The sequence below is a fragment of the Crotalus tigris genome, unplaced genomic scaffold (genome assembly GCF_016545835.1).
Source record: "Crotalus tigris isolate CLP2741 ecotype Arizona unplaced genomic scaffold, ASM1654583v1 scf7180000017683.1919423, whole genome shotgun sequence".
NCBI lineage: Eukaryota > Metazoa > Chordata > Lepidosauria > Squamata > Viperidae > Crotalus > Crotalus tigris.
This window is the reverse complement of record NW_024096563.1, coordinates 1,417,378-1,440,574: the sequence shown is the minus strand read 5'-3', so window position 1 is coordinate 1,440,574 and position 23,197 is coordinate 1,417,378. Positions and strand designations below refer to the sequence as shown.

At 40.1% G+C, this 23,197-nt stretch overlaps 2 protein-coding genes across 12 annotated transcripts in view; one reads left to right on the top strand and one right to left on the bottom strand.

The window, feature by feature from the left end:
- The window catches only part of HMG20A (high mobility group 20A), a 48,762-nt gene extending 33,131 nt beyond the window's left edge, over positions 1–15,631 (bottom strand). For 4 of the 9 annotated variants that reach the window (XM_039337626.1, XM_039337623.1, XM_039337629.1 and 1 more), the window contains exons 1-3: positions 15,509–15,631; positions 10,755–10,844; positions 7,827–7,966 (exon numbers count right to left, since the gene is read on the bottom strand). In XM_039337626.1, coding sequence (XP_039193560.1) covers positions 7,827–7,842 — 16 coding nt within the window. In that variant the 5' untranslated portion in view covers positions 7,843–7,966; positions 10,755–10,844; positions 15,509–15,631. The remainder of the gene's footprint in view (positions 1–7,826; positions 7,967–10,754; positions 10,845–15,508) is intronic. The other 5 variants (XM_039337624.1, XM_039337630.1, XM_039337625.1 and 2 more) reach the window with 5 other exon arrangements.
- Positions 15,632–16,183: 552 nt separating this feature from the next.
- Positions 16,184–23,197, top strand: part of PEAK1 (pseudopodium enriched atypical kinase 1) — a 36,804-nt gene continuing 29,790 nt past the window's right edge. For all 3 annotated transcript variants that reach the window (XM_039337621.1, XM_039337620.1, XM_039337622.1), the window contains exons 1-2: positions 16,184–16,341; positions 21,932–22,063. The gene's annotated coding sequence lies outside the window, so the exon portion shown is untranslated. The remainder of the gene's footprint in view (positions 16,342–21,931; positions 22,064–23,197) is intronic.

The following is a 23,197-nucleotide window of genomic DNA, read 5'->3' as shown; positions in this document are numbered from 1 at the left end:
TTTTTAGCCCCTCGCTCCAAGGCATGGTCTTGATCGCTTACAGGACATGGCTGGGCAGAGGTATGAACTTTGAGGGGTTTTGAAGCACAGAGTCATTGACGGAGATGGGCAGCAATAGAAAACAGATAGATAATTTGGATGGATGGATGGATGGAGAGAGAGAGAGAAAGAGAGAGACAGAGAGAGAGACAGACAAACAGACACAGAGAGAGAGACAAACAGACAGATGGAGATGGATGGAGGGAAGATAGATTTGCATTTTGATACTTGGAGGATTTAGCCAGCCAAGTCAAGCTGTGTGGATATTGGTCAACACTTTTATATACAGACTTCCGTTCTCTTGGCTCTTTAATCATGCTGATCTAGATGACCCAGAAACTGACACAGCCATCGCTGACTTATCTCCAGAAGTTCTGGGTGCTCCAATACTGGAAGTTTTTAAGAGGAGATTGGACAGCCATTTGTCTGAAGTGCTACAGGGTTTCTTGCCTGAGCGGGGGGTTGGACTAGAAGACCTCCAAAGTCCCTTCCAACTCTGTTATTCTGAAAAGTAAGCAAGTCAGTCTACCTCATGCAGCTGTTTAACACAGGCCACCTTGATTTCATTGTCATGGTTTTTTGCAACCATTATTTTTAACCCTCCTTTGATGTCCTGGCTTCAAAATCCAATTTCTAAGGAGCTCCACATGCTGGTACATCTGACAGGATTCTGAGTAAGGCTGGCTCATAGAAAACATGTGGAGATGGGGCTTTTGCACTTTTGCCAGGAATGAATGTCGGAGAAGCAACACCCTGAATATTTTGGCTTAAGGCTGCGCTGTATGGGGAGCAGGGAAGGGAGAGAAAGAGAGGAGTGCGCAGAACACTAACAGCGCGTATGTTCACAACTAGGGCAACTACAGGAAACAACATTTTTTGGGCTGGGAGAAAGCAGGGGAACAGGAAGCAGCAGAAAGGAACAAAAGAACCCAATTATACTAAACAAAGCTGTGCAGATGAAAATGTCTACCTTTCCATGGAATGAAAGCCTTTGACAGCTCTTTTTTTCCCCCCAGTTAAATGGGCCAATAAACTCAGACAATATGAAATTGGAACATTTCTCTGGTTAATTACCGCACTGAAGGCGAGAGAAGAGTGACCTAACATTTAAGCTTAATTATAGCCAAGTGAAATCAACTGATGTATGAAGCTGACAACTTTGTAACTATAATGGCCGTTAAGCCATTTGGGTGACACGTTCTGCCAAACCATGGAATATGAATTGGTCAAGAAACAGATTTGCTACGTTGTCCAAAATGATAAGGGGGGGGGAAAGGCAAACTGTTGGTCTTTTTATTCCAAATATCTGACAGCAACTATGGTAAAATGGTTACTTTGAGCGTGCTTGTGGAAGAATTTAAACGATTTATTTCTGGAAATGCCCAACACTCTCCTTCTGTGTATTAATTGATCCTAAACTGTTCCTTGGCTGAAATTAGGGAAGGCAAGCATTGAGTCATGCGGTGGGATAAGAGGAAGCAGTCTGAGCGAGTCACCAAAAGGGTTGTTTCGTGTGTCACCACTAATAAAAAAAAAAGATCTCGCCACATGAAATGCATAATGGCAGAAGAATTGCCAACCCACCAGCACAAACTGGAAGAGGACGAGACAGAACAAGAAGTCCTGCATTAAATCAAAGGACTCTTTGCTCTAGGGATGAACATGCTGCTGGACCCCAAGGGGTGAATTTAACCTAAATGTGTATTTTCAAGAATTGTTGCATTATGGATACCCAACCAAGAGTACAGGTAGCCCAAAAATTTTTGTTGTGAGACTTTTATTGAGTTTTGCCCCATTTTACGACCTTTCTTGCCACAGTTGTTAAGTGAATCACTGCAATTGTTAAGTTAGTAAAACGGTTCTGCCTGTCAGAAGGTCGCAAAAGGGGATCGCGTGACCCCAGGAGACACTGCAACCGTTGTAAGGACGAGTCCGTTGCCCAGTGGCTGAATTCCGATCACGTGATCACAGGGATGCCGCAAAGGCCGTAACTATGAAGAAGGGTCCCAAGTCACATTTTTCCGTGCCGTTGTTAACTTTGAACGGTCACTAAACGAACTGTTGAGGACTGCCTGTATTGCAAGCACTACTATTAATATAGAATTAGAAAAATGGCAAAATTTATGGGAAATTACAAACTGACAAAGTCAACGTCCTACAAAGAAAATTTATATAAAATGTTCTATAGATGGCGCTTGCCACCAGCAAGATTAGCAAAAATGTTTAAAAACACGTCAGATAGATGTTGGAAATGTAAACATAAGTCAGGCATGTATTATCATGTTTGGTGGACATGTGACAAAGTAAAGAGTTATAGGAAAAAGATACACACCTGGCTAGAAAAGATTGTTGGGAGAACATGTAGATTTTAAACCTGAACTTTTTTTTATTAGGTATAATGCCAGAAAAGACTAACAAACAAAGCATATATTTGATTTTGCATGTCACAACAGTGGCAAGAATTATATTTGCGCAATACTGGAAAAATAAAGGAATACCATCAGATGAAGAAAAAAATCAAAAAATACTAGAATGCGCAGAGATGGACAGGCTAATTATGAGACTGAAAGAAAAATAAGAAGTGGAATATTGCAAGCACTACTATAACCTCAAACTGTTCTGATCTCTGAAATGCTACTAGTAGAGAGCCTAAAATGGGTGTTATTGAGATTGACAGAGGTGGTGAATTAGTAGGATGCTCTTTGGCTTGGCAGGATCCTATAATGGGCGTTTTTTTAAAAAAAAGAAAAGAAAACAATCATATGACTGACTAATTGGCAGTTTATTGTATAACAGTCTGTCTGAATTGCACTCAACACTGGTCTCCAATCCCAGGTTTGCTTCTGACACGCTAATCTGAGACGCAGGACAGGGAAGGGATGTCAAATCCTACCCTTCCACTCATTTCTGTCTTCCAAAGCAAAAGAGCTTCGTTTTATTCCGGCCTGCCTCTTCTTCCCGGCCGTGGGAACTCCCTTACTTATCATCATTATGTCTAGCCCCTTTGCGTGAAGTTAAAAACAAAAACAGACATCTCCATGAGAAAAATCAGCCAGCCACACAATGAAGTCAGCCTCAACATTCCAGCCATGAGATTGATTTTTCCATTCGGGACAGCTCTTTCAACTATTCTTCTTCCCTGCTTAAACATTTCTTCCCAGGGATTCGCCCCCTGTTTAAGGTTCCCTAGGAGAAACACCTGCCGCCTTTCCGGGTCTGGTCACCATAAGGTCAGGTTCTGAGTTTAAGAGATTCAGACAGAAACTCACAATGTCAAGTGTTTAGACACCCATCACTGGGAACGTACGGGATTTTTATCCAGAAATTCTTAACCTTGGAAAATATGAATTATGTTTAAGTTAAGACACAACATGCAGTTTATCTGTTGTTTGGCAAGCGTTCTTATGGAAGTCAGGCAAACGCATAAACACTATGTCTAGTTTAATGAAGAGAAGGACGAGGGGGGATATGATAGCTGTGTTCTAATATCTCAGGGGCTGCCCCAAAGAAGAGGGAGTCAAGCTATCCTGCAAAGCGCCTGAAGGCAGGACAAGAAGCAACGGATGGAAACTAACCAAGGAGAGAAGCAACCTTGGAACTAAAGAGAAATTTCCTAACAGTGAGGACAGTCAACCAGTGGAACAACCTGCCTCCAGAAGTGGTGGGTGCTCCATCACTGGAAGTTTTTAAGAAGAGACTGGATGACCATTTGTCTGAAATGATATAGGGTTTCCTGCCTGAGCAGGGGGCTGGACTAGATGACCTCCAAGGCCCCTTCCAACTTTATCATCATCATCATCACTTGAAGCAATCACTTTAAACCCCTAAATCAATCCTCAAAAATGAGCCTTCTTGCTGTACAGGTAGTCCTCAACCTACGGCCACAACAGAGCCCCAAATGTCTGTTGCTAAGCAAGACCTTTGTTAAGTGAGTTTTACCTCTTTTACCACTTTTCTCGCCGTGAATTGCTGCAGGGGTTAAATTAGTCACAGGGTCATTAAGGGAATCTGCCTTCCCCCATTGACTCTGCTTGTCAGAAGATCACAAAAGGGGATCGCATGATCCTGGGCAGACACTGCAACCATCATAAATGTGAGTCAGTGGTCAAGTGTCTGAATATAAATCACATGAGCATGGGGATATACTGCAACGGTTGGGTGAAAAATGGTCCTGGGTCACTGTTTTTACTGCCCTTTGTAACTTTGAATGGTCACTAAATGGACCGTTGTAAAGTCGAGGACTACCTGTACTGTCATTACAACACCATTCAGAAAAAAAAAAACACCTTTGGATGCTGCTGCATAAACCTTCTACCTTAAGAGTAGAGTACGGTAGGCTTTGAGAGACAGACTGTCCCTAATGCACAATATTATAAGTGGAGAGAGGCAGTTAAGGGTTTGGGATATGCAGATTCTGGTCTTTTATGGAGCCCAATTGGCTATCTAGCCCAGGGTTCCTCAACCCCCAGTCTGTGGACCGGCACCAGTCGGCACATGCCACCAAGCGGGCCACACAAACAAGCAAAGCCCCATCCGTGGGATGCAGGCAGCCCACAAAACCACACACTCTCCAGTCCATGGAAAAACCTTTCTCCAGAGCACTGGTCCCTGGTGCCCAAAAGCTTGGGGACCTCTGATCTAGCGCAATTGTTCCCTCAGTCCAATCTACCTCACAAGGTTGTTGTGATAGCAAAGATGTTTAAGATAGCAAAGATGTTTAAGATAGCAAAGGCCAGCATGGTACACCGCTTAGAACCCCTGAATGGAAGGTGAGATCTGACTCTGTACCAATAAATATTGTATAAATCAAGGCCTGTCAGAAAAAAAAAGAATGTTCTTTCCTACCTGTGCCCTTTTTATGTTGGATTATACATCGTGTTCAAGGATAGATATTCACAGAAAAAATTGGCGGGGGGGGGGGAAGCACTGTTGACAACATAGAATTTGGGTGAAGCAGGAAAAACTAATCTTTGGGTCCGTGTGACTCACCAAAGTCAATTTGAGCTCAAGTAGTTCTGCCTCCCACCACCTCTTCATCGTCACATTCAACATTCTGGCAAGATTAAAATCTGTTCTCTCCATTCATAAACAGAGCGGCTCGCATCTGAGTCACCCAAATTAAGAACTGAAAAGGTTATTTCATAGCATTTATCATTTGCCTTTCTTTCAAAGTTTCAGCAAAACTTTATGCAACGATAGGCCAGAGTTTCAATCTTGTTTTCTTGGATAAACCTGAGACCCGCCATTCCAAGTGAGGAACCGGTTCTCCAGGGTCAAAAGAGCTCTTTGAACTTGCAAGGTAAAAAAGCAAGGCGAAATACAGGTAGTCCTCGGGTTACGACTCTAATTGAGACCGGAATTTCGGTCACTAAGCAAAACATCGCGTGACCGTGTCACTTAGCAACAGCAGTTCTGGTTGTGTTGATTAGGCACAGGAAGTAATGGTACTCTTTGTAAAACACAGGAAGTCCTCAATTTACAACAGTACATTTAGTGACTGTTCAAAGTTATAAGGGTCTTGAAAAAAAGGGACTTATGACCGTTTATTTATTTATTTATTTATGAGACTTATATACCGCTTTAAGTGCAAGCACTCTCTAAGCGGTGATTGCCCCCAACAATCTGGGTCCTCATTTTACCTACCCCGGAAGGATGGAAGGCTGAGTCAACCTTGAGCCAGTGAGATTTGAACCGCTGACCTGCTGAACACAGTCAGCTAAAGTGGCCTGCAGTACTGCACTCCAACTGCTGCGCCACCTTTTCCCACAACCATTGTAGCATCCCCTGGGCCATGTGATCAAAATTCAGATGCTTGGGAACTGACTCGCATTCATGACCGGGATCATGTGATCACCTTTTCTGACCTTCTTATAAGCAATGGGAAAACCCAATTCACTTAACAACTGGGTCACTAATTTAACAACTGCAGTTGTGGCAAGAAAGGTCATAAAATGGGGGAAAATTCACTAAAATGTTTCACTTAGCAACAAAAATTTTGAGCTTAATTGTGGTTATAAGTTGAGGATGACCTGAATACATCCAGGAAGGCCAACAGACCTGCCAGCTTTTTTTTCCCTTCTTTCCTTCCTTCTTCCCTTCCCTTCCCTTCCCTTCCTTCCATACACTGAACAGGTTCACACATCACTCAAAGCTACTATGAAGTTTATTGATGTGAGACAATGCTGGGTAAGATACCACTTGATGGTTATTACGTAGCTTGGTAGGGGCTTAACATAAGTGTACATCAATTATGTGGTTTGTAACCCACACTGGATGGCTTAGCATGATGCAGGAATCCAGCCAATTGTGGTTTATTCAACAATTCAATAATTCATGGCTTAGTCTGATGTTTATATACAGACACTGTATTTAAACAAGCTCAGAAGACTGGAAAGACAATGTTTTATTTATTCCTTATATATAATCAAGTCACTAAAAATATAGTGCATAGTCCCAAAATTATTAGGGCGAAACACAAGAAACCACAGAAATAAATGCTTTTGAGTATTTGGGGAAGTGAGATAGTGAAGTACACATCAAGACTGAAGTGTTAAAGAGAATTCCCATTATTAGCACCCATTCTGAAAGTTCAAAAGTAATAACTAAAACAGAGCTTACAATTTCTAAAAAAAAAATAGAATTGTTTCACAAGTTTTTATATAGTTCTAACTACAAATATCACAACAGCCAGTTTCAGGACAAAGCCTTTTCAGACTGCAGCCAGAAGTCCATATGATCAAATGATCATCTATATATCCCACAAAATCATAAAATAATAAGAATTCTAAATAAACGTCTTGTTGCTATGCTATAGCTTTACAGCTTTCCAGAGTGGATGGATTCCCAAACCATGATTATGCATTACTTGTAAATCAGCATTAAACAACTATGCTTTTTAAAATGGAAGTGTGTTCCTCCACAAACATAAGCCGTTACCAAAATTACTGCAGAAAGACACATGATTGGATTTATTATTGCAATATTCCACTGAATATCACCATATATTAACATATATTACTCCTTCTCAATTATTCCTCAGCTATATTTGTGGGTGTGGGCATGGGCGTTTGTGTACTGTTGACTTACAGAAACTATCAAATTTGAAATGAACAGTAATCCTCCTCAAATATTTATGTCTACTTACTAGAGAATGGAAGTTCCAGCAAGCTTCTGCTAAGTTAATCTTAATATTGCTAAAAATATAAAATATACCGGTACCATAAAATACACACTAGAGCAATGTCTGAGCATTTGCAGTTTTTGCCTCTTTTTTATAACACTTTATATTTATTCTGTATTTGCATATCAATACCCACAATGCTCTTCAGACTCACAGCAGTGCATTCAAGCCCTGGGAACAAGTTGAAAGATGCTCATGTTATTTTCTGTATGCTTTGAAACTTTAATAAACATACCCTTACAGAGTTCACTCGGTAATTGCTTCTCTGGAATAAGCTCTTAGAACAGAATTTCAGAAACTTGACAAGTGGTTACAAGAACGCTTACATAAGCTCTGAGCAAAAAGAAATGTAACGCAGAACTTTCAAATGCTCAGTGGCAAATTAAAATAAATGAAATCTAAATTCAAAAAGTCAAAGGTAAGTGCTCTAATATTTCAAAATGTACTTTCGTACATAAAGGAAATATCTCTCAAAGAACTTTTTAAGTATAAAAGGATTTTTGAAAACAAAACCAGACTTCACCGACAAAGTTACCTGAAATAATTAGAACTATCAGTTATGTTTATTTCTAATCTTAGTTTGTGCACCAAGCATTGCAAATCTTACCCTGATAGGTCTTCATCTGACAGCTCTCTTTCTTGGAAATAATGGCAGACAGCAGTCTCTTGCTCCACAGTTGCAAAGAGTTAGTGGACAGATGTTAGCCCTTTGCAAATTAATTTCCAGTCAGTGCTATTACGTAAATTCTATGAATAAACAAATCTTACATGTCATAGCATTAAAGCAATGATAACAGTATAATATCTTCCAATAAAGTAGACCTTGCTGAAGACCCTGATGTGCATATGGCCATTTACCCATTTACAGAAGTTGAAAGAATTGTCTTAATTTTTCACACACATGAATTCCCTGTTTGTAGAATTTTTGAAGCAGAACGCACCCTGGAATCGCTGGAAATATTATGCATACTTTTACTGCCTGCCTATATCATTATCATCATAAATAATTATAGTAAATTATTTGCATTTAGAAGGGTAGCAATGACCTCACGTCAGAGAATGCCAGAAAGTTCTACTTTCAACACCCTTATGACACCGATTCCATTTCCTGCTTTTTCTTCAGAACAATGTTCTGGAACGGGAGCGTATTTGCCTCCACCCAAGCATGCTTAAAATATCTCACTGCCTGCACCTTTCTCTTGACCCGCCTTACAGGTAGTCCTTGCCTCACAACAGTTCCTTCAGTGACCGTTCAAAGTTATGACAGCACTGAAAAAAGGGACTTATGACCATTTTTCACAGGTATGACCGCTGCAGCATCCCCATGGTCACGTGATCAAAACTCAGCCGCTGGGCAACTGACTCGCATTTGTGATGGCGGCAATATCCCAGGGTCACGTGATCTCCTTTTGTGACCTTCCGACAAGCAAAGTCAATGGGGAAGGCAGGTTCACTTAACAACCATTTTACTAAACAACTGCAGTGATTCACTTAGCAACTGTGGCAAGAAAGGACGTAAAATGGGGCAAAATTCACTCAACAAATGTCTCACTTCGCAAAATTGTAGTCGTAAATCAAGGACTACCTATACTTCCTATGAACAGAGATGTTCATTGGACATGACTGAAGGGGGCTAACTCCATAAATATTCAGCAACCAAGCAAAAGCTTCTCAATTGTCCCACGGATCCATTTAGGCAGACAACCAGCATATCAGCCTTTCTGCTAAAAGGGGCTCCGAGTCTGCTTGCATTATTTTCCTGAATCACCCTATTTCTTTAATTCTATCATCACATGAATAAAGAATAAAAATTCGCCATGTCAATGACCCAACAGACAAGCACATTCAACAATGGGGGGGAAACCCTGACAAACCACCCCCCACACCCAAATGACTTAATTTATTTCAAAGTGATAGCTGCAGAAACCAAACAAAGCTTTCTTATTTTTATCCACCGGCAGCAAAAGTGGAAAAACTCCAGAGAAGTTACAGTTGATAAAACACGGAGGGAGATTGGTTTTCTTAACGTGGCTTAGTTGTGACAACAATACACGTGCTTGTAAATATAACGCTGAATAATCGCCCGTGTTTACACTCGCAGGTTTCTCTAAACGCTTACACGTTAAAGACCATCTTTAAGGCTTTTCTAAAACTCGAGAGTTTAACCATTCAGCTCAGCTGAGTTTCTCTGGTAGGCGGAAAAACAAGTTGCTGAAGGGATGAAGAATGGCAGGAAGCAGGCTTCCACTCCTTTTGCCAGAAACTTTTTTAAAAGATTTCCCAGATGGCAGCGCCCTCCCAAATTGTACCAAGGTAACTGCCAGAGGATGCTGACTAACGAGATGCTAAATAATGGGAAATGAATAAAAAAGTGTAGAGCATCTTAAAGTTTCCACAGTTGAGAAGCCCTGTTGTAGTGCACCAAGGCCACGGGGGAACATTTTACCTGCCTGTTCTATAGTATGTAAAAGTTCACATAGTGGAAGTCCTCGCTTATTGACCGTTCAAAATTACAATGGCACTGGAAAAGTGATTTACACCCCAACCGTTCCAGCATCTTCATGGTCATAAGATCAAAATATGGGCATTTTGGCCGTTGTTCATTTATGGGAAAAGGTTTGCAGCATCTCAGAGTCACATGATCGCTATCTGCGTCCTTCCCAGCCAGCTTCTGACAAGCAAAGTCAATGGGGGAAGCCAAATTCACTTAGTGACATGATTCACTTAACAACTTCAGTGATCCATATGACCACTGTGGGAAAAATGGCAGTAAAATTGGGCCTGACTCATTTAACAACCGTCTCACATTAAATTCTGTGGTCATAAGTTGAGAACTGCCTGTATTGGGCTACACCAAGCTTTATTAGTTTAGTAAATAATCCACAGCTGCCTTGAGTTCATCTCATTTACTCAGGAAAAAACCCAAGTACACAATGTTATATATAGCATGATGAGTGGAATATGTCAAAGGAAAGCCAAGGTGTTTTCGCTCTACGGGAACTCAATTATGTGTCAATTTCTGTCAGAGTTGCCTGCTACATTACAGGGAATATGTTTTTGCTCAGCAGTCTAGTTTGGATTAATATTTATATAAGAACTTTTAAAGTACTGTAAAGAATTCCTCAAATCACTAAACAGATAATCATCCTTCTGTTTGCAGAACCATGTTATTAAAATAATTCTTCCTGTGAAATTAAAATAAATTCATAGGAGGATTCTCATAATACAATATTAATCCCTGATTTGCTTTATACAGGCCTGAAGCTTTCTCCTAAACCATTATGCATTTCAAGATCACCATTCCAGCCCAGAGTATTTATAGGAATATTTTAAGACAGGAGGGGGAAATTTCCCACTGTTCTCATTATTTGTCCCTATATTACTATACTCAAAGGAATATTCAAATTGACCAGCCCAATAACACTAACTTTTATGGATGCTAAATGTATCCCGAATGCATGCCAGATAAATCAAAACCCTGATATACCAATCTAAAGAGCTGAAAGCCAAGGGAATATTTGATGACAGCTCATACCTGGAACATCCAGATTTTGCTTCTCAATCCCAGGGGATGGATGGTCCTGTGCAGATTCCAAATTCGCCAGATTACATAAATAAGACGTGGCTTGAAAAACAAAACAAACGTTATAGTGTTATATAGCGCGCACAGTTAATATATTGACGGTCTTTGCCCCGGCATCTTCAAAGAGAAAAGGGTAAGATCTATACAAAACTCTGGAGAGCTAATGCCAGGTTGACACAGAAAATGCCATTTACAAAACTAACTTTCCATAAGATACAAAAGGCCTGGACCACACCGACAAAGAAGCTAGTTATTGTGTATGTTTAGACCACAAAACCCAGAGATTAACAAGAGATAGATGATGCAGATCTGAGGGAGATTTGCAAGGATTTGTAGATCAGCACAGATTAGGACACATTACTATATACACAGGCTGCTGAAATGATGACAAAGTTGAATAACTGGGAAACGAGTTTGTTCATGTAGGACTGAGTTCAGCTCAGCGATGATGCACAAAACAAACACTTGGGCTCAGAATTAGTAAAAGAGAAGGGTATATCTGCTCTTGGTTCCCGTAGCTGACTCTCAGGAGTCTCTACTCCAGGGTCCTCAACCTTGGCACCTCAAAAGCAAGGTAGATCCTGGGAGTCTAAAACTTATCCACTTTTGACATGACTTACATACAACATTCCAGAGATAGAAGGTCAGCTAGGAAAAGTACAAAAAATCAGCGTGGCAAGCATCTAATTTATTATCTTACATTATGCTCACGATTAAATGCTACCATAAAAGGCGTTTTATGCACATTTATGGAGGTTACTCTTTTCATTACTTGAAACAGCCAGAGATTCAATGAGTTAGAAGGCCATGGGCTCTGAAACAGCACTAAGGCTTTGCAGCTTTGTTACTCATATAAAATCATATTTGCTATTGAACTACATATTCCTATGCATATTTCCTCCAAACTAAGTCACATTGCATTCAATGGTTTTACTCTCAAACAGCGAGTAAGAGCCAACAGCAACATTCCCCTTTAAAGTGTGTAAAGAAGACCACTAAGATATTTATCTAATGAGATGATTTTAACATATGAGAGAATTTGACCTTTCCAGTGTTTTCACGGAACTGCAAATTGGGCTCATGACACTGCAAGGAGCAAAAAATGCACCGTCTATCATTCTGGAAGGTTCTCCTTAAGTTATAGACTCTTCCATTCCTTAAAGGTTGCCCAAATCCAAGAATTCTCATGAGTGAGTACAAGCAGCTGCATATACCGTACTCGTTTTTCCATCTGACCATCTGGCAAAGAAATCACGCAGATAATGCAAAAAGTATGTTTAAGCGCTTTACCTTAGAAAAAAAACTACTGGCCGACAACAGAATTTCTTTTCCAAGAATTATTTTTCTAAGGTTTGTAATAAAAACGAGAGAATGCTCCTTATTCACCCTTCAAAAACATTTTTTTTTATTGTTTGCTTCCTAAATCACTTCAAAGAAGTGAAAAGTGATTTCCAAATAGCTTGCATTCATAAACATATCGACTGGGAAATTAAGTCCTGATCAATATTATTAGAATTATAAATTGTAAGATACATTTATCATGTTCCTATTATTTCCTGTTCACTATTTAGGAATTTGCTTTATGGAAAACACTATACACATTTTAATAAATCATTAATATATTGTAAGCTACTTGGATGAAATGAATTCCTATTATGTTCAACAAACAGCTTACAACGAGCACGAATGCAAATATATTACATAACAGAATTCTGGAAAGAGTATTTCACAATTCAATAAGTGGCAAATGGCATGCAGAACACCACAACATGTAAGAATACAGGTAGTCCTCAACTTATGACCATAATTGAGCCACAATTTATGTTGCTAAGTGAGACATTTGCTAAATGAATTTTGCCTCATGTTACGACTTTTCCTGCCACAGTTGTTAAGTGAAACATTGCAATTGTTAAGTTACTAACATGTTTGTTAAGTGAATCTGGCTTCCCCATTGACTTTGCTTGTTAGAAAGTTGCAAAAGTTGGTCACATGACCCCAGGACACTGCAACCATCATAAATATGAATCAGTTACCAAGCATCTGAATTCTGATCAGGTGACCAATGGGATGCTGCAATGGTCGTGTTAAAAAAAACAATATTGGGACACTGATTAACTAACAGGCAATACAGAGAATAGTTTCACTCCCTAGAGCAGGGGTTCTCAACCTTGGCAACTTTAAGACTTGTGGACTTCAATTCCCAGAATTCCTCAGCCAGCTTTGCTGGCTGAGGAATTCTGGGAGTTGAAGTCCACAAGTCTTAAAGTTGCCAAGGTTGAGAACCCCTGCCCTAGAGCTCTCCTCTCTACAGCATCAACAAATCAGCCAAACCATCTCTATAAAACAGGGGTGTCAAACTGCCGGCCCGCGTCACGTGGAAGCTGCACCCACCCCATTGCTGGCAATGGCAAAACTGGCCCAATATGTTGCGCGACATTACGTGACGTCGCGAGTTTGACACCCCTGCTATTAAATGAGCAATGCAGTTCAGCACCATTTTTCAATTTCCACAGTGCCCATTCCAAATAAATAAACAGTCTTCCAAAAAAGTGGAGGGAAGCTAGTTTAAGAAAAGGCATGCCCCCTGAATTGTCTGCAAAGGTGCTTATATTTATAAAGCAGGGTGCTGCATCAGTCATTAAAGAGTATAAAGATGAGATGCCACATGACACGATTATTTTTTAAATATTTGAACGTTATCTTTCTACCTTACAGAAACATGGAATGCATGCAAAGGATGTTCCAACTTAACTAGGCCAAGATGCAAATATCCAAACAATTTAAAACCTCAAGTAGAGGAACAGAGGGCAACCTCAGGAAAACCCTACCCACAATTAAGGTAACAACAGTTTCACTCTAGACATTCATTAAGTAGAAACCCTGTGATTTAAATGGAGCTGATGGAAATTCACATTTCTTATTGTTTATTGTTAATTTTACTGGTTAATGTCTAATATCATTCGTAAACTACCCAAAGTCACTGGGAGTGGCGTAAAACATACATTTCATACACAATAACAATACCAACTCCTCTTTCAAGGCACGGCACCCCTTTGATAGTTTTCTTGCCAGAGCAGAGTGGCAACCACAGGATAGCATACAACCCACAGCCTGTTTGCTGTGACCCTCGTAGGCCTTTTTTATTTATCATCTTGACACTTTGAGAGGGAAAAGAGGTGGAGACTCTTATCAGCTGGCCTATCTGTATAAAAAAATAAACCCCTCATTCTGGGTCCTCAAGCCTCCCTGAAAAGTCAAGCACTGAATTTGCTAAGTTCACATCTCATTTCATTTCTCTATCTGTATCTATCTCTCTATCATCTATCTATCCATGCTTCCATCTACCTATCCTATCTTCTCTATTCATCTGTTTCTTCATCCATCTACCTATCATCTCTAGATATCTACTTTTATCAATCTACCTTTCACCTCCATCTATCCATCTGCCTCTGTATCTTCTCTAGCCATCTTTCCTACTATCCATGCTTCCATGTACCTACCGTATCTTCTTTATTCACCTATTTCTCCATCCACCTATCTTCTCTATATATTTACTGTATCAATCTACCTACCTATATCATCTCCATCCAACTTCTATATCTTCTCTACCCTTTTCCTATCTACCTACCTATCCTTCTGTATCTTCTCTATCCATCTTTCCTACTATCCATGCTTCCATGTACCTACCGTATCTTCTTTATTCACCTATTTCTCCATCCACCTATCTTCTCTATATATTTACTGTATCAATCTACCTACCTATATCATCTCCATCCAACTTCTATATTTTCTCTATCCTTTTCCTATCTACCTACCTATCCTTCTATATCTTCTCTATCCATCTTTCCTACTATCCATGCTTCCATGTACCTACCGTATCTTCTTTATTCACCTATTTCTCCATCCACCTATCTTCTCTATATATTTACTGTATCAATCTACCTACCTATATCATCTCCATCCAACTTCTATATCTTCTCTATCCTTTTCCTATCTACCTACCTATCCTTCTGTATCTTCTCTATCCATCTTTCCTGTCTGTCTGTGTCCGTATCTATCTATCTATCTATCTATCTATCTATCTATCTATCTATCTATCTATCTATCTATCTATCTATCTATGTCTGCCTATCATCTCTATCAAATTTATGGTCGACACCCCCCCTCACTTCTCAAAAGTGGCCCTTCATTCCTCTCCTGGGCACGTTCTAAACATAAACCCCCCCCAAAGGAGTAAGAATGAAGTAAGAGAAAAGGAAAATAAAGGAGGGGGTGGGGGTGGGGTGGAATTCATAACAGACCCGAGTTGCATTTTATATTATTGGTTCCACCAAAGAAGAAGAGCTTGGGAGAGGAACGTGGGGAGGGCATCCCACCTTATGTCAACCCCCCCCCGGAAGCGGCCTCTGGGGCCGGCGCTCTCTGGAAGGGCCCTGGGTGGAGAAGGGGCGACCAGGCCCCTCATTCATGGGGGGGGGAGAGAGACAAGAAAACAAATGATGGGAGAAAAGGAAGCAGCGGGGTCTTTGGAGGGGGGGCGGAGAGGCAGCCCCCCCAAATGGCTGTGCTTTGTCCAGGAGGGGGAGGGGGGCTAGGCGCCCCTGCGCCAGTCAGAGGGAAGGAGCCCCCCACACAGAGACCTGCCCCCCAATCCCCTCTCCTCGAGTGGGGGCGACACATTTCCTGCCTCTCCCCCCGAAACTGACCTGTTGCAGATGGCGGGACGGGGAGGGGGCTCCCCTAGAGACTGCTGCCCCTTCACCCCCACTCAGACACCTTCACATCCTCTTTCTCTTTCTGCTCCCCCCCCTCAGACACTCGGCCTTCTCACCGGCCCCCATATCCCTCCGCCCTCTTCCTTTTTTTTTTTTTTTTATTCTCGGAGGGGTGAAAAACAGTCTTTCCGTCCCCGGCCTGTCCGAACACGAGTTCCGAGAGGATTATTTCAAAACAAAAAAAAATAGAGGAATCCTAGTCACAAGAACAGCGGGGGGATTATTTTTTCGGGCCGAGGCGGAAGGATCTCGCGCGCGATGACACGCGGAGCATGCTGGGAGTCGTAGTTCTCCGGTTGGGGTTTTTTTTGGGTTGGTCTTTTTTTTCGCCTCTGACGTTCCCGCTTCCCTCCAAGCTTACTCCGACTCCGAAAGCAGGCAAAAGCTGATTGGGTGGGTGGAAGAGGCCACGCCCTCTCCCCGCCTGGAGAATGAGAGAGAGAGAGAGAGAGTGGGGACTCGTGCGCCGCTCGCCTTGACGCTTTCCCCCGGCGCTTTCTGCCTCCCCAGCCCCGCCCACCGCAGCCCCCACCCCTCCGGGCGCGAGCCGAGGCGGTTGGCGGCGCGCGCAGCCGGGCGCGAGTGGGCGTGGCCGCGCTCGAGCGCTGCCTCCTTGGCAGGCCGCCGGTTCTTCGCCCGCCAGCGAGTGAGCGAGGCAGCGGCCGCGCGGGAGCCGAGTCTCTCCGGCGGGGAAGGAACGGGCGCGCTCGCGGCGGCGGCGGCGCCCGCGGAGAGCCGCCCTCCGCCTCCCCGGACCCGAGCAGGTCAGCCTGGCTGCCTTTCTCCTCACTTTCCGAAAAAGTTTTACCTCAGGCGGGAGAGGAAAACAGGCCCGAGAGGCGAGAGGAGCGGTGGGGAAGCCGCTTTGTTTCGCTGTGGGACGGCCCGGGGAGGGGTCGGACTGGGGGAGGGCGAAGGAAGGACGGGAGCCCCCTCTCTCTTTTTTTTTTTTTGCCCCACCTTTTCCCTCTCCCCGGCGGGGGTGTCTTCGAAGGCGGCTTGGGGGGAAAAGGGGGCAGCGGGCGCGACTTCCTATCGAGGGGGAGGGAAGGAAGCAGCCCCCCCCCCCGGATGGCCTTGAGGCAATTTGGCACTTCTCCCCACAGACCTCTCCCCCCCCCCGCTGGGGAGCTGAACTTCGCCCCATCCCGTTTCTTGGGATGGGGGGGGGGAAGATGGTCGAAATGCGGTTCTTTCTTACTTTTTCTTTCTGGGTCTTCTTAAAAAAATAAAAAATAAATAAACGGGGGTGGTGGTTAGGAGGCGAGAAATATGCCCCCTTGCAGAAGCGAGCTTCTTAGGGCTCCCCCCCCCAACCTCAGCCGAACTTCCCCACTCCGAAATGGGGAAAGAAAGAAAAAAAAAACCGACTCTTCTTTCTTAGAGTCTCCCATTCAAGGGAGGGGAAAGGTTTGATTTTATTACGGTCTCCGGCTGTTGAAGGGGATGGAAACGGGAAAGAGGATCAAAGAGTGCATCCGGTTTTTATTCTTGAATGTACTGGCCCTCTTTAAAATAACAAGCTGCACAACTTTTTAAAGTTATCCCCTCTGTAATTTTTGTATCTGTGTTTATTGCTCGCAGGTTATAAGGTCCTTGGGTTGAATGGGGTTCGTCCTCCTGCTTTGAAGTTCTGGGACTGTCTCTTAGTTGCTCTTTAAGAAAGTGTTTTTGTTTTGTTTTTTAATCTGCTGCTTTTGGCAGCAAAGATGCTTCAGAGGATGCCTTGATCTCCCAGGGATGGAAGTAATTATGGTACCGATAAAGGAGAATATTTGTAGCTCAGAGTGGAAGTGTCGGATCCTTGGTTTTCTCTGAGCTTGGTGGTTTTCTGGCAGACTTTTTATGACCAGACTGGGTAACGTCATCAGTGCTACAACGGAGGAAGGTTTGTGGAGAGGAGGACTGTGAAGACCTTGGTGCTCTCTGAGCTTGGTTGTTTCCTTGCAGATGTTTCTTTACCCAAACTAGGTAAGATCATCAGTGCTACTAAAGAAAAGGGTTTGCTCTCAGTTTAACACTGACAGCAAGCAACTAGAATATAAACTGAGAGCATGCCTACGCCTTACTAATACTGATGATGTTATCTAGTTTGGGTAATGAAACGTCTGCAAACAACCAAAGTCTGAGAGCACCAAACACTCCTCAGTGGTTATAGTCCTGTAGATTGCAACATACCTAACTATGGGACCAAAGGGAAGCCAAGATTGTTTTAGAGCAGCAAGGGTTTCTCTCTCTCTCTCTCTCTCTCTCTTTTTTTTTTACTATGTTACATTCAGTGTTGTGCTCAGAATTTGGGGAAACAAAGCAAGGTAGAGGGTAGCATTTCAAGAAACATTAGCTTTCTCTTGGATTTATCTGTATAATTTTTATTTATTTGTATCCCACCTTTATTATTTGTTTTTACAAATAGCTCAAGGCAGTAAACTATCCAACACATCTTCATCCTAGTTCCCCCCAAGAACAACCCTATAGGGTGGAGTGGGCCCAGAGACTGACTGGCCCAAGGTCACCCAGCTAGCTTTCATGGCTAAAGTGGGATTAGAAGTCACAGGTCCTCTGTTTTCTAGTCCATGCCTTAACCATTACATCAATCTGGAATCTCTGGTGGAGATCTTATTCAGTTATGTATTCAATATATAGCAAACAACTATTTGTCTTAGTCCCCCTTTCAGTAAGAAGATAACATCAATCTGATATGATTAATACTGTACACATTTTTGCCAATGTCCAAAATACTTCAAAGTTATGTAAATATTAAATATTTAATGTTATAGAGAATTAGAAGTCTGTCATTCTTAGAGTTATAAAAGAGTTTAAAATGTGAGTGTAAAACTTCCTAGGATCAAATCAAAATATTCTTTATATTATATTATTGAATATACGCACATAGAATTCTGCTTTGTTTTTTCAGGCTTTCTTAACTACTTATAGAAAGCAGACTGGTTCTCATATGTTAAGAATGTACTTTTTCTGCTTGCATTATAAGAACATAGAAATCATAATTGATGGACAGTGATAACTAAGAAACAAGTATTTTATGCGGGCCTTTATAGCTGCATAAGTTATTTTCATAATTTTGGCCATAGGAATTTTCAGAAAGCAATAGATGTTTCTGTTGGCTTAAGGAAGTGAATGTTTTCCAAAACAAGCATAATTTAAATACTCCACAAAGCTAATGCAATTGTATTGAGCTAGTTTTATTTTGAAAATCTACAGCTCTTTCTTAATTTATGACACATTACATTTAATGTATCATAAATTAAAAGGCTGAATATTGTTCTGTATTAAATTTTGCATCAATAGTTTGTTTCTTCTGAAAATATTAATTAAATAATTTTTTAAAATAGAAAACTACTAATGGCTTAAACAGACCAAAAATAGTCCTGGCAAAAGTTTTCAGTTCTCAGATATGTTAGAAAAGAGTTACCCATGAAGTTATATTTTCTGTAACAATTTTCTATTCATTATATGGTATTTATCTTATTGTAGAAGTATCCAAATATGCTGTTTTCTCAAATTATTTATTAACTACTATAATTTATTTTGAACCATATAATTTACTGCTGACTTAGAATGACACTTTTTTGAAATATTAGAAAGAATTGTTTAATTATATTTTGTGGATTTTGTTAAGATTTCCTCAAATTAATATTTTTATTGACTACAGTATTGTAAGTTTCTTGATGTGTAACTTTTAAGAAAGTTAACTTCAGTGTAGGTTTAATTTAACTTTAGCTTTATTTCAATATATAGAGGACTGAATTATACATCTTTATTTCAGTATCTAATGTAAAGTTAAAGGTTCTGTGTGATCATAAAGTATAACCTGAATACTGTTTTGAAAGCTGAGTAATTCAGCACAAATAAATATTTCTTTCATGTTACTGTTTAAAAATTACATTTCATATTCCCTACGAACCTAGGAAGCTTGCTTATCTTTGGCTATAATTTAGCCAGTTAAGTACATTTAAACAATTTATATCCATTTTATTTCAATAGTGCACATTCTTAAGTTTCTTTAATTGAAATTAATGCATCTTAAGCAGATAATTCATTGTACTGTACCATTGCATTTATACTTTCATAAAGATATTTGTTTACAGAATTGGGACAAAATATAAACTGCACTAAAAGCAGAGTGTGCTACATTTTATCTAAAGTATAACACTACCAAATGAGAGAAAACAATAGTTGCATCTCTTCATAATCTTGTTGGAAACGGTGACATAGTAGGGTGTCCTTCTTGTGTCTTTAACATAAAACTCTAGTAAAAATCTCTCTTTGAAACTGTCAAGATAGATTATTTGAAACAAAGCATTAAGTAATTACCATGTGTCTATATTTTTAAATAATATACAAAATTTAAGGTACTGTGTTGCTCAGGGTTCTAAGCTAGTAACTGCATAGAATTTTTTCTAAGGTTGATGTATCTCTGCTCAAAGAAATAAGTAGGATACATTATAATAAGACATATTTTTCTGTAGCTTTTAAAGACTCTGTTAGTAACAGTTGCCATGCAAATGTTCTGTTGGAACATTGCGGATTTAAGGTGAAAATTCTGAATGGTTAGATGCAGTCTCATCCTTAAGAGATGTGTGGTAAGTTAATGCCCCATCCTTTGTCACTAAAGCTATGTTTATGTAATGTGAGGAATAATTCAATTATTTCTTATCTCCTTACAGCTTTTAAAAAGCTAGTGTTGATACTTGCATGACATGCAGTGTACTGCAGTTCGTGATGTAATGCTGAAGCTGTTGGATATTTATATGTAAACATTGTTTCTTGCATTGTGATAGGGTTGCATTTTTCTTTACATTTTGTAAGGCAGCCTATTTTATTGGCCTTTACCATGAAAACAACACACAAGGTCACTGTGGAATAGATAAAGTAATATACTATGTTCTTGATGATAAGCAACATAAGATCTTTGTCACAATATCTTCAATATTTGCTCATTATATATTAAAAGGGTATGTCTATTAATATAAGTTAATATTTCCTGCTTCAAATGTTTTAGCCAGCTCAGAAATGCACAATTATGATAGAATAAAATGCTAAAATTCTAATAAGGGAAGAATGTATAGGAGCTAAGAAGCACTCCCATTCAAAATAAAAAAACGTATTGCTGTTTTTTCCTGTAGACATATTTTTGGTTATCCAATCATTTCTAAATGCAAACTGAAATACAAGCTTATCATGCTGGCTTTTCGTAAGGCCTGGGCCTACAGTCCCTGAGTATATGTAAACCCACTTTGTAATTAATTTGGTCATTATTCTTGTCTGCGATGTTTTTTAATATTTGTATTATTTTAATTCTTTACTTTTAAAAATATTTTCCGCCACCATAGTCATTTGGTGAGATGGGCAGCAATATTAATTAAATGTTTTTGCATTATGTGTACTAGATACATCAGCCAAAGTTGATAAAGTGAATGTATAATAAACGTAAAATAATATTCTTTCATTAAAGAATATTTAGATAAGGAATACTGCATTATGATTCACCCCAAGGTTTTGATAATTGTTTTTATTTTTTTTATTTCAAATGAACTGCTAGCAAAAATTAATTGGAAATAATCTATTAAAAGTTTAAAAAATAGAGCTAGTGCAATCTCTTACATGTCACAAAATCACAATGCTGCTACGGTACATTTTGGAGCATCCAAATTTCAAACTAGGTAGATAATTAATGCAAAAATAGTTACCCGTAAATGCCGGCGTAAAAGGCGACTTCCGCGAGCGCTGAAATCGGCGCCAAAGACAGGGGTCGTCTTATACGCCGAGTCGTCTTATACGCTGGAAATACTGGTAGTTTCCGGCGTATAAGACGACGTTCTAGGAATGCGGCCCGGCTATAAAGACGGGGGTCGTCTTATACGCCGGGTCGCCTTGTACGCCGGCATTTACGGTAGATGTCATTGAATTAGGCCTGACTTATTGATGACTACATATACAAATGCTCCACATCCAACCTGTTCCCAGTGTGGCTCTTCTAGGGATATTTCAGTGATATCCTTGCTGCTCTTCATCAGTTTTTTTTTTTTTTTTTTCATTGTCATCCCCTTCTGTCCCCTGAGCAAGCTAAGCATAGTCATTGTTTTTAGGCCATTATCGCTCACACTCAAGTGAGTGCCTTCTTGGTAGCCATGTTCTGAAAATTGCCCACCCCAATGTAACCCTGGCCATTAAAATGTCATTTTAGACAAAGTTTAAAATTTTGTTTCAAAATGAATTTAAAAGATTTGGTACGTAAGAATATATTATTTAACACTGTAGAAGAAAATTACAGATAATATGTTAATACACCTGTTTGTTTATTAATCAAATTTATTTCTTGTTTTGTCTGCACAGGGGAGGAAAATATCTTGGTAATCTTTAAATAAGAAAAGCAAATGCTACAAAGGATTCATGATGATCCCTTAAATTCAGAGGCCAACTGAAAACCAGTGCTAATATATGCATAATTTTGTGCCACATATTCAGGTATAGTTAAGAATATTGTATATTTATTTGTCTAGAATGTCACTGTTCTACTGCATAATTTTAATCTTTAGCTCAGAAATAAAATAGGGAATCAATTCCAAACAATAACCACTGGATTTCCAGATATGTCATTTACAAATATATTTATAATCTACTGGAAGCATTTAGAGGGAATCATGGTATTGTATATAAATGTCAATATATTGTTTTGTTGGAGAAGCAGCTTTAGAGAATCCTGAAGTTCCAAAAAAATGTATCAGGATTGAGAATTGGAATGGAGTAGTTTCAGACCTACTTGCTTCATGCCAGAGAAATGAAAATCTAATTCAGATTGCTGCATTTGTTTCCTGGGTTATCCAACAGAAAATCATAATGAATAGAAAGAGTAAAGCAGCTGTAAAAATAGAAAATCCCTGGTGCTTCCTCTAGCACTAGTATGTGCGTTATTGTTAAGAGGCTGACACCCTTCTGTGCTTAGTGTTATTTTGCACCATTTGAAGATGCAAATATTGCTACAAAGTAGTATTAAAATGATGACACTGTATAAAAGAGTAGGTCAAGCTTACAGTGTTTTTTTCATGGGCCCTACTCAGTGTTTCATTATTTTAAATAAATTATTCATGGACATCTAAATGCTGTTTCATAAACATGAACTTAACGTTAATGGAATAGAAATTCCCACAGCATTATATTCATTTCCAATAGAGCTAGGCTAATGAGTCTCTTACTTCTTATAAGAGGTATTGATTTAGTTGGTTGTTGTGGCAGTTGCTTAGTGGAAATGTTCTGCTTTTGTCTTTTACTTGATATGGTTGCCCTTGGAGCTAGTACAAGTAGTCCTCACTTACTTGGGACTGGCTAAGGGATGTGGTCATTAAGTGAAAGTTATGTGACTGCACTGCCTTACATGAGTTCCAGCTATGGTCATTAAATGAATCACTATGGGTCATGAAGCACAACTTGTGACTGAAAGGTTGCAAATGTGCGTCAGTTGCCAAGAGCCCAAATCACAGTCATGGGGATGCTTTGGCAGCCACAATTTTGAGGACTGATCCAAAATATCCTTTTTCAGCATCATTACAACTTTCAACAACCACTCATTCTAGAAGCATTTCAGATAAAATCAGCTAGAAA